Here is a 12,732-nt window from a genome sequence, read left to right as displayed (position 1 = left end):
GACACTGCGTGTGGCCCTATACCCGGCATATTCACAGCTTTAAAAGCAAATGTGTAAGCACCATATAAATTGTTGACGCGCACACGGTGGGGTTTAAACGCACCGGGGGCACATAACATAGCACAAGACGGCGAGGTACCGAGCGCGCCGTGGCTGTGCGAGATAAGTAAATTCAGAGTCACGTTGGTGAGCTCGCTGAGCGCACCGTGGTGTACACATAAAACGCATGAGCGTGCATGATTGAGCCGAGAGAACCTGCGCTCGTAGGGCAGGGACGTCTAAGCTGTACAATCTGACAACGTAGACGGCGAAGACCAGCCGGCCGCGTAGCAGATATCAATATAGATATAGATACCCCCGTAGACCAAGTTCATGAAGAAGCCAATCTCGCACAGAGTGGGCTCTATATAGGACATAGCTCATAGAGGGGCGTGAGCCAGTGCGATGGTTTCAACGATCCATCTAAATAACCACTGTTAGCAACAGACATACGTAGTGAGTGATCTGCGAAGCTCACGAACGGTCGATCTGACTATAATATGCGGCAGAACGGTTCGTAGCGTGGGATTATATACCACAATAGTGTGAACCCAGGTGCACCCTCGAGCGCATCGGGATGCATATAGGTAGTATTATAGTGCACAGATCGGTGAGCTTTCCAAGCGCGCCGTAAATGTGTATTGACTATAAATTGCACGGGCACAGGTGAACACTTGAATACATCGTGAATGCATATAGATGAATCAGAGTGTTATAATGCACAGGCCGGCAAGATTCTCGAGCGCGCCGTCATGTGTTCTGATAATAAATTGTGCGCACACGGGTGAACTCTTCAGTGCACCGTGAATGCGTATAGATAAATCAGTGCACAGAACGCGCCGTGAATGTGTACAGATATGATTGATGAACGTAACGGTGGGCACCCAACGCACCGTGAACGTACACAGATGAACAACAATGTATGTGTCACAAAGCATAACACAGCTGTGTATACAGGTGAGCTTTCCCAAGCGCATCTTATTGTATACCAAAATGTTATAGCGTGTACATGTGAGCTTCTCTAAGCGCACGGTGGACGCATATAATTAAAAACCATATCGTGCATACAGGTGAGCTAATGGGCGCACCTTTAATGCAACAAACCTCAGTAGTGCGCGAAGCAGTGATGTCGAAGCTGTAAACTGACAACGTGGACGGCGGGGACCAGCCGGCCGTGTCACAATTGTCAAATGAGAAACCTCTAAGACCATGCCCATGCTCTAAGACAAGTGAGCATAATTGTCACGGGAGGTGATAACGTCAACGATCCATAAATAGCCTGTATTGACAGGTGCTCTAGTGAGTGATCTGTGACGCAGATGAACAGCTGATCGTCTGATGTACGTCAGACGTATGTGTCATACAGGACCTTGGACAGTTCCAGAGCGCTGTGCCTCGGGCACCGTCCGCATCTGAGAAATGACAGGCTTATGAATAAAGTGAATGGCCAGCCGTAAAAGCATGGTTCGCTGTTACCGCCGCCGTCCGCATCTGAGAGATGACAGGCTTGTGAATTAAATGAATGGTCGGTCGTAAAAGCGTGGTTCGCTGTTATCACGGCCACATAGATATAGGTAGGGGAGAGAGCCGCCGTGCCTCTGTAGTGAGGAGAAAAGTGTTCCACCGGCGATTCGCGGGGGGTTTTGACTTTCAAATGTCACTAGACAGAATGGATCAGACTTTGCATAAGGACGCCTCGTGAAAGGGGTCCTAGCAGCTTGTGTCAATGTGTCATAAGGCACGTAATGTAGGTCGTGTCCCACGGATGCCATCTCCGCACGCCCATCGTAATGGGTTAATATTGGTAGTTTAAGCATGAGATGCGTATCACTCTGATTGAACATAGCTTATAAAGCGATGCAATGAGTTTATAAAGGAGATGACTCGTCAGCTTGTTCAGGGGGCGAGATCTCAGTCTGGTTCGGTAAATAATGAAACCACCGTAGATTGCCCGACCGCATTATCACAATAACACGGTCGAGAGTGCTGCAGTGCTAAATCATCCTCTTAATGTACCGTATTCACAGTACAAGGTGATTTATATGAGACAAACGGCGTTCCACGCGCCGAAGGCTGATTGCCGTCGTAAAGCGTGTTCAACCCACAGCAAATGCTGGGCTAGCTCGTAATGACAGCACTTCATGCAGCCGTGTGTAACTTAAGCAAGCTTCCCGGCCGTCAGCTCGGGGCGGGACCTTTGCTTAGTCAAACTGAAGTGGACTTATGAACAGAATGCCACGATATTCAGCTTTCTGAGGCTCGTTAGAGGGGTACGTGTGCCCGTCTTAAACGAGATGCCGCGCGCGTCTGACTGTGCGCGCGCTTTAAGCTTTGAAACTTATTGTGGCGGGTAGCAAGCTCACTTGAGGTTGATATTACCCTTAATATCTCCGAGTATTGGAGCGGAGGTGTAAGCGTCTTCGGATCCGCTAATATAAATCAGCTATATGGCCGAAAAACGTCATAAACCGCTTGGCTGTAAGCCTTTGAGTGGCCGTCCGGAGAGGGCGCGATTCAAACGCTTGGAGCCATGCAAAAGTCTGAGGCTGTCCTTCCTCTAGGAAGAGAGGATAACAGCCGTAAGACCGTGCTCGTTTGCGCCATCAGCATCGTAGCGGAGAAACTGAGGTGGGCTGCGAGCGAATTTGGCAGAAAGGTGTTAGAGACACCGTACAGTCGTGGGGTGTCAATACACAGTATATGGCCAAACCGGGGTTTTTTCGGCTAGCGTCGATAGAATTATGGACAGCGGGCCGTGTGTGCGTATTACTGAATGCTTGTCAGTAAGGCGATAAAGTGTTTAGAGACACCGTACAACCGTGGGTGTCAATACACAGTATAGTAAGCACGGAAATTACTCTTTTTAGAGGAATTAAATACCGTTCGCCACTATAGTGAGGTCGCATAGCCGACAGTATTACACAGTATGTTTGGATTAACAGCACACAGAAAACATTTCAGGGCAGTCCAGCCGAGGCGCGACATAACCCCTTTTTTCCCAGACAGTTCCGTTCTCTGTTGATGCAGCTGTGCTGCGGAGACCAGAGCTCAGCCGTTCAGGTGCACAAGCCTCAGTAGTGACGGTGACCGAACGGCTCACGGAGCAGAATAGTATGTCTAGGTGGTTTAATGTCAGACTGAACCCATCGCAGAGAGGAAGTCTGCCGTGAGGCCCGCGGTTTTGCCGTTTATTAAAAGGGCAGAAAAACCGGGTATATATATAAGAATGTACCAATATTCAGCGCACTGATATAGGACGGGACTGAATAAAGGGAGGTATTCGGGCCTCAGTATATTATAAACAAATTCGTTCTGCCTCTGATTCCGTCTAAACCAGAGAGAAATTACCAGGCAGACGAAGAATGAGCTATCTGAAGTGAGATCGGCTCAGGCCAGTAAAGCTCTATAAAAAGTGCTTTAGCGCTCCAATAGAGGCGTGTCCGCCTTATCGAGCAGACGAATGAGATCGTGCCGCTCCAGGAGGGGAGGGGCATGAAGCTCTCTTATAATGAGTGTTCTTGGTGCTCCAATAGCGGCGAATCGGCCCTATCGAGCAGACGAATGAGATCGCGCCGCTCCATGAGGGGAGGGGCATGAAGCTCTGTAATCGTTGAACACTGGACAGCTGCATTTAGAGGCAGCGAGCCGTAATACCGCGTGCTAGCTAAGCCGTTAAGAGACCTCACCACTGTGGGGAAAGGAGCGAGGGACTCCGCGAGCGTGGAGCACGAGTGGCTGTGCTATGACAGAGACAGGGGCAGACCGCCCGTGTTTGCTTGTCGTATGCATCTATCCAGGTCTACGGTTCCCCGCTTGTTCATCTCAACAAGAGAGGAACGGCAGAGGGGAGCAGCAACACAGACAGAACAGCCATGCGTCGTGACGGTATCACCCGATGCACTCGGGGGATTAATATATGTGCCAGAGATCTCGCCACTGAATGTGAGAGGAGCGAAGGGACTCTGTAAGCATCAACGGTTGCGGTGTGACAGAACACAGGGGGGGGTTAGTCCGTGTGTGCTTGTCTATGCATCCATCTAGTCTCATGGCTCGCCGTGTGTTCATCCCGGCGAGAGAGGAACAGCAGGGGGAGCACGAAACATGGATAAGACAACCAAAGCATAAGCGCGGTCCCGGCGTGGGAGGTGCCAGACCGGTAACGCGCTCGGAGGAAATTCATAGCAGAGAGGCTCACCGAGCCGCTGTGCTGGACGCTATTACAACAGCGCCTGCTCTTTTAGCTTATAGCTTTATATTAAAAATATTGATCTTACCGGGCGGCCGCAGGGGAGACCTCGTCAGGCGTGTGTCCGCTGCACAGGGCTCGTACCACGGCAAGCGAAGGCTATCTTCGGTTCTCGGCCGGAAAGCGGCAGGGGAAGACGCTAGACCTGGACTCTGCTATCTTCGGTTTTCAGCCGGAAAACGGCAGGGGAAGACGCTAGGCCTGGACTCCGCTGCAGGGCTTTTGTCAACGGCGAGGTAAGGCTTCTTCTTTTTCTTCGGAGCAGCGAGAGGTTCGCGCTGAAGGAGAAAATAATGAGCTCCTGACGATTGAACCGCGCTTATATAAGGACGCGTTCCTCCCGCGCGCGGGTTCAAACGTCATTGGTCTGTACTTTGTACAGACGTTAACCAATAGGCTTCAGTCACGGAGTAAACAGGAGTTTCCCCCCATAGCGTCAGCTAACTGACGCAATGCGAAGTGAACCGTATTGAAAGGGAACTAAACTTTAGCTTTTTTTTACTCCAATGTCACATTAGGGGCTCGGTAGTAATCACTACACATGATATGCATAAAAAATATTTATTGCTGCCACAAATAAAAATTTTACTGAAAAAAATGTTTCAATTAAAAGCTGGGGCGGGCCCAGGGCCGGAACCCCTATTGGCCCGAGCCCATTTGCACGTGCATACCCTGCATGCCCAGACGCTACGCCATTGGCTTTAATTCATTAATAAAAGGAAGTGACCTCGCTTCGTCCATCATTTTATACAGTCTATGGAAAAAACTAAAAGGATGAAGCATTTTGTAAAAAACTACATCCTCAAAACCCAATATTTGAATTTCAAGACCAACCAAAAAAACAAAAACAATCATAGATTGTTTGCTATGTTTTAATATATGCACAGCTAAAGGAAAAAAGGAAAGAAAAACAAGCTTTTGTGATTCTGTGATTCAAATTCCAGTTGGCATTGGAGAAAGCTCTTTTGCTCAGCTATAGTCAAACAAAATTGGACTGGTTTTACATAAACACAGTATCAAACTTTGAGGAAGAACAGGAACCTGCACCCCACTAAGCCTCTGAGCATCTCTGACCCGAGTCCATTTCACAGGCGCTAAAGGAAAATGCCTGTGGCAAATTAGATTAAAATTGCTCACAGTGTGATGTTAATGAGTCCACTGCCAATAAAACAAGCCCTTCAATACTGTACCGCCCTTTCTAAAATTCCTTAAACAACAAAATAAATTGAATATGGATTTCTTGCTAATTAAACTACTTGATTTTTTTAGGTTTTTATACCATTTCTAAGAAACACATAGAAAACTGAGATTCAGCTCTAAGTTGTTTACATCACAAAATTTCTATTTTTCCCCACAAATTATTCTTTGGCAACACTAATAATGTCATAATGGGAACACGCAACCAGACAAAAATACTTTCATTACATACTACACAAAAATACTAAAATCAATACATCGTTTACCTCTATTATGAAATACTAAAAAGCTGACAATCTTAAAACATCAGTCATCATAAAATGACGTGTAGCTCTCTGACTGATTAGACTAAAGCTGTACCATTTTGTCAGCGTGTGAATGTAACCCAAGTACAGACTTTATATTCAAGTAGTGAGCGAAGAAACTCATGAATGAGAACTCAGCATGACAAATCTGGCAGACAGAAGTTGTTTACTAGGATGAACGTGGTCACGTGGTTCAAGCAACTGACTCTTAGCATGCAGTTGGTATATGTGTGTTTAGTGAGAAGAACCGCTGAACATAAAAAATGAATGAGGTAGTGATCGTAACCATCCTCTGCTCTCTGAAAATGTCTCCAGAGTAATTCAAATAAATAAGAGGATTAGAAAAGTCTCAGGGAAGCTGGCCAGCACCAAGCCTTAAATCTGAGTCCCCCTCCTCCTATGTCACTAAAAAACTTCCTCCACCTTTTGTGATGAAACGCAGACCTTAAACGGGCCTGTGAACTTTTCTAAATGTTTGAGGTGTTTTTTGGATAATGGAGAGCACCTGTTAGACATCTGAGCAGGCTCACAGGGCACCAAAGAGTCATGCCCTGAATTCGCTGACTGCAGTTGTTGAAATTGACAACTAATTGAATTATGACATGTGTTCCCAAAGGAAAGGATTATGTTGAGATCTCTAAAGTCAAATGTTGGAAGAGAGCCAGCTGGGTCATAAATGCAAACAGGAGGAAGTTTTAAAGCATTAATAGGACAGAATTATGGTTTGGGGTTATTACGGTTAAGGGCAGAGGGAGGACAGGGTAAAGAAAAATAAAGCTTTTTTTAATAAAACCTAAGCGTTTAAAGTATTCATAAAACATTCTTATTAACATATTTATAAAATAATATAATACAATACAATTAATATTTTATCATGTGTATTTTAGAGACGCACTGATATTGACCTATAAATTTTTTTTCCATTACATCAGCTGATTGTTTGAAAACATATAATGACCGGGGCAGATTATATCTTGTAAATCAAAAGGGGCAGAAAAATCACATCAGACGTGTAACTCATACTGTGTGATTATTTTGATATCATTCTAAGTAATCAAATATCGGTATCCACCCAGCACTTTGTATCGGTGCATCCCTAGTGTATCTGTCTATGTGCGTATGAGATAGACAGATAGAGACAGAGACAACGCATCCTACAATACATGCCCTCATGAGGGTGTGTACTGGCAGCCATTGGCAGCTGTTGAATTAGAGGTCAAAAAGAAAGTGACATGTAGTACGCGTGAGAATGAAATGTGTGAAGCAAAGGTAGTGATGCCAGTGAACAGCTGGGGGAGTTTATTACATAGCCCAGCTCTCATAAAAGCCAAAAATCACAAAGAGAATTAAAAAGTTTCTCTAGTTCTAACAATACGTATATCAGTGTCCTTTATATAGGCTATAAGTGGTTGCTGGGATTAGGAAAGGCTACTATAGCTTGGTTATTGGTGCATTGTTACATGGTTAAATATATTTGAAGAGTTTCGTTGAAAAACGAGATAACTCTGTTTTAACCTTTTTGTCAAAACATGCTTATTATAATGTCATCATATTATTATTTTGTTTTATGGTGATACTTAGCTGTATTTTTTAAGTTATGAAGGTTTAAATCAAAACAAACCAACTGCAGTTGAATTGATATTAATTGGAATGCACAATCAAAAAACGAGATGAAAAAAAAGGAGTTATCTCCTTTTGCAACAAAACTCTTCATTTATCGCAGCAAAAATGTTACATCCATAACAGTGAGAACAGCAAGAGCCTAAAAACGTTGAATTATTTAGTGCTGATAATTCAAACACAGCTCCTATTATGAATACACAATGCCTCTATCTGGGCTGGTCACAGCATATCCGAGCAGGGGATGGTCTTTGTCCTCTCATAGGACATGCCATTGGAAACTCCTTGACAACAGACAAAACCTCCGGTGGCTTTCAGCGACAGTGACTTCCTCCACAGCCTCCCCAATCGCCACGGACACCAACCCAGATCTGACTCAGTTCGGAAAAGGAAACAAATATAAGCCTTGCTCACCTCACTGGTGGACCGAGTCAATGGTTAAATGTTGCCTTTGTGATTTTACACGGTCTGCAATTACAAAAAATCCACTTCCACATCCTAAGGTCAAAAGGAAGAGATATTTTTGTTTCCTTCGATATACAGCCACCTCTTCACTTCTCCATCAATATCGCTGTCTTCGCTCTAAACATTTACAATATGAAACACATACTCCAGCAAATGCTTACAGACAGAAATTACTCAAATTAAATCACTTCACTTGTTTAGTTTTGTCGTCCATTTCAATATGAATGCTGTTCTTTCTATACACAATTTGTGTCAAAGAATTTACTCAGTGAATGAATTTTACATAAGGCAAAGCTTGCAAAGAAACAACACTTCATTTCCAAATGCACACTTTCAACCTTAGTCATTTTAAACTTTTAGCAGAGGTGTAAATGTACAGACAGTTTTAATCTCACCACCTACATGTAAAGCAATACAACCACTAAACAGGACGGAAATGAAATGAAGATGCAGGCTATCTTAGTGCTTGTTCAGATTTGTTCAGTCTGAGGACTCCTGTTTGTAGGAGATTGTATTTCTTAAACAGTGAATGGCTTTTCTCCAGGGAACTTTCTTTAGACCAAACATGAACAGCCAGCACATTGTTTTGATGCAGGTTTAATAAGATACTACATTGGTTATATACCGCATTTGATATACCTATTGTGTGGTTTAAGTAATTGTACAAACACATTACTGATACTGTACACAATAATACTTGCATTGAAAAATCACAGTTACTTTGTTAACATTACCTTAACTTGTGTCCTTTGCAAAGCAGAGAGCATACACCCACAAACACAAACATGCAATGGTGACACTCATTATCTGGGTGAAACAGAGACACTAATCCATAGAGAGATGCTCAGTTTGGTTTCTGGGGTTTATACATGTTTAAGTAGGTTTATATCAAGATTTTTACTGCAGAAAACAAAAATAAAATAAAAATAACTCAGTAGAGTTGCTTTTCTGGGTCACCATTCTCAATAAATGTATCTGCATATGGTAGTTTTTATCAATAAATTAAAAAGCTTTCTTTGTTGCAAAGATACTGAGTGATGTCCTCTTTGAACTCTCACTGAAATCATGTAACCTTAAAAAGATCAGTACCAGTTACCCAAAGTTAATGAACATCAAGTAGTTTTTTGTATAAGGCTTAATATGAAGCAAACAGAAACTAGTTGAAGTTTTAGTGATTAGGATCAGAACCTTATTTCTGCAGTCTATATTCATGTTAATGTTATGCGTCTAAAGCATGAAAGTTGATCAGTAATGGCTGTGGCTGTCACACATAATCTCTGATAATTAAATTGTATGCAATGTGTGAATTAATCAATGAAAATCAATCTTCCACTGGCAGTCATTTGTTAAAGAGAAACTCAATTGCATTTTCCAGACCTCCGCTCATGCTATGAGCTATTCTGTTTATACATGACAGGGTCACCCTCCTGTGAAACGATCAATCAAATGTTTGCACATCACTCTACAGGCTCTCTCTCTTTCTTTCTCTCTCTCTCTCTCTCTCTTTCTCTCTCTCTCTCTCTCTCTCTCTCAAGCATTAACTGGTAAAAAGAGCCACAGGCACAAAAGCAGGACACAGGCTTCCCCTGCCTTCACATCCAAAAACAGCGTGCCAACATCTCAATATCTCTGACATAACATATAAACTGACAGCACAGCTACACGTGTAACTCCTGGGATATAATAACTTCAGAGGAATATCAACAGTGATATAAATTCAAGACAATGGGGTGTTGTGGCAGGGCTGAGATCAACTTTAAGGGAAGCAAACTGGTAAAGCGCCAGTATGTGTGCATTCAGCAGCGAAAGATGGACATCAGCCATGCAGATGTCCAGTCAAACCATCAGATGTCCCATTTAAACACACTGCTTTATATTTTCCCTACCATGTCAAATTACATTTAATTCAGCAGGATGATCAGAGACAGAGGGATTAAAGCACCATCAGGATGATCAGATGCCAGCAGCAAAGTGCCAAGGTCCTTGCGTGAACTAAATTGTGAACTAAATATCATGCATCATGAGAAACATTTGTATTCTAATATCAAGTAATTGCCATAGATGCCATCAGCCCACGTGCATTTGTTTATGTAACAGCTTATGTAACATTTATTCTTCAATATTCATTTGCTTTCAAACAAAACGGCATTTGACTGATGTTGCCCTTGTGATAACCTAAAATACACGCAATTATCAGACACGTAGAGATTCAACTCTACTATAATGGAGAAATAAAAAAAAACTAACATTGCAATGCTCTTTGTTATGGAATTGAAGCATATTAAAACCTAAACTTTGACTAAAATTATTCAACCAAAAAAATGCATGCACATGTTTAAATGAAGCTGCTCGTGGACAGACAACTTTACGCATCACGCATTCACTGCCAAACGCATATTTCTAAACGCACATGAATGATGCTCTTGTGTTACCTGTGTGACAGATGAGCAACAGCTGTGCGATGATCAGATGTGATGTGACTGTCACCAGACGCATCTTCACTTTAAACTGTCTTTACACGCGATCAAAGCAAAGAAAAATAACAGCCAGCGCATGAACGTTACTGTGGATCCATATCGATGTTTCACGCATCCAGCTCTTCTTTCCCACGCCAGTGTTTCATTCACTATAAAAGATCTCAGCGCGCGCGAGGAGAGACGCTACGTTCACGCGCCGCCCACTGTCTCAAATGGCTCGCGCACAATCAATCACATGCGCTTCGCTTCTGACATCATGACGTCCACAATTATATTTAACACCGATGTTTACAATCATAAATGTGACACAGTCTGAAAACAGTGTGAAGTCGTTATTTTGTGATTTGCTTTAAATCAAACTGTAAAGAACAGTGAGTCCACATATAACCTTGGTATCTTTAATATTGACTAATTAAGGTCATGTCAAAGATTGAAATCAATGTAAAATCAGTGAATGTAAAATCAGGGAGTGAAATCCAACTTTGATGCTTCTAATCTCATTATAATGAGACTTTGGGAATTTCACAGACAGGTTACAAGCTTGAACAACATGTAAGAAAGCATGTAACATTTAGTTATGCCATTATGTGGATGCATGTAGCTCTTGTAGATGGAGGGTAAAAAATAATTTTCACAAAGCTACCTGTTGCTTCATGTGACACCTGTTGGACTATGTTGTTGTTAGTGTGGCCAAGAGGAAAAATAAAGCTTGAAAATTAATTTAGCAGGATTACTAATTCCTGCGCAGTGTATTGACATTCTCTCATCAGAGAGTCTGTCTTAAATTATATTTTAAACTTACATTAAAAAAAGATTTAATAGTCAATTTGAAAAATTACACAATAATGCATTTGTGTAGTTCCTAATCAATAAAGCTAGGTGATGGAGTTATAAGCACAAATTATTAAATGTGCGTCAAATAGAATAGAATAGAATAGAATAGAATAGAATAGAATAGAATAGAATAGAATAGAATGGCAAAAAATAGAATAGAATGGAATGGCATTAAATGGAATGGGATGGCGTAAAATGGAATGGGAAGGGAAAAATCACAGTTACTATGTCGTCATCATTCTTTATTTGCGCTTGCACAAATTCAAAAAATAATAATAACTTTCAAAATAAATTACATACATTATACATTCAGTGCAAACTCGGGAGTAGGATGAAAAATACATTTTTATTTAACCTACCCCAATTTTAATTCAAAGAACAAATAATACATAACAAGCCTTTGCAAAGCAGAGAGCATACACCCACAGACACAAACATGCAATGGTGACACTTATTATCTGGGTGAAACAGAGACACAAATCCATAGAGAGATGCACAGTTTGGTTTCTGTAGTTTATAAATGTTTAGGTAGGTTTATATCAAGATTTCTACTGCAGAAAACAAAAAGACAATAAAAATAACTCGGTAGAGTTGCTTTTCTAGGCCACCATTTTCAATAAATGTTTCTGCATATGGTAGTTTTTTTATTAACAAATTAAAAAGCTTAAGGTATAGAATGGAATGGGATGGTATAGGACAAAATGGAATAGAATAGAATAGAATAGAATGGAATGGAATGGAATGGAATGGAATGGAATGGAATGGAATGGAATGGAATGGCATAAAATGTAATTAAATGGAATAGGATGGAATGGAATAAAATAGAAATAATATAATAGAATGTAATAGGATAAAATGGAATGGGATAGAATGGGATAGAATAGAATGCAATGGAATGGGATGGGATAGAATGGAATGGAATAGAATAGAACCGAATGGGATGGGATGGCATAGAATGCCATGGCATAGAAAGGAATGGGGTGGGATGGAATGGAATAAAATAGAAATAATATAATAGAATGGAATGGGATAAAATGGAATGGGATAGAATGGGATAGAATAGAATGCAATGGGATGGAATGGAATAGAACCGAATGGGATGGGATGGCATAGAATGCCATGGCATAGAATGGAATGGGATGGGATGGGATGGAATAGAATAGAATAGAATTAAATGGAATGGGATGGAAAGGAATGGAATGAAATAGAATTAATATAATAGAATGGGATAAAATGGAATGGGATAGAATGGCATAGAATAGAATGCAATGGAATGGGATGGGATGAAATAGAATGGGATGGGATAGAATGGAATGGAATAGAACCAGATGGGATGGCATAGAATGCGATGGCATAGAATGGGATGGGATGGCATGGCATGGAATGGCATGGCATGGCATGGCATGGCATGGCATGGCATGGCATGGAATGGAATGGAATGGAATGGAATGGAATGGAATGGAATGGAATGGAATAGAATAGAATAGAATAGAATAGAAAAGAATAGAATAGACATAGTAGTGATATCAATACAAGCATATTCATTTAC

General features: G+C 41.7%; 1 protein-coding gene across 1 annotated transcript in view; it reads right to left on the bottom strand.

Moving 5' to 3' along the window:
* ptprz1b (protein tyrosine phosphatase receptor type Z1b) overlaps window positions 1–10,548 on the bottom strand; it is a 35,077-nt gene extending 24,529 nt beyond the window's left edge. Inside the window, exon 1 of the mRNA XM_065264161.2 lies at window positions 10,305–10,548. Within this exon, the coding sequence (XP_065120233.2) occupies window positions 10,305–10,368 (64 nt within the window). The 5' untranslated portion in view covers window positions 10,369–10,548. The remainder of the gene's footprint in view (window positions 1–10,304) is intronic.
* Window positions 10,549–12,732: the final 2,184 nt, after the last annotated feature.

Source organism: Paramisgurnus dabryanus, chromosome 1, assembly GCF_030506205.2.
Source record: "Paramisgurnus dabryanus chromosome 1, PD_genome_1.1, whole genome shotgun sequence".
In the NCBI taxonomy this organism is placed as follows: Eukaryota; Metazoa; Chordata; class Actinopteri; order Cypriniformes; family Cobitidae; genus Paramisgurnus; species Paramisgurnus dabryanus.
The sequence above is the reverse complement of the archived record's forward strand: the minus strand, read 5'-3'. Positions and strand labels throughout refer to the sequence as shown.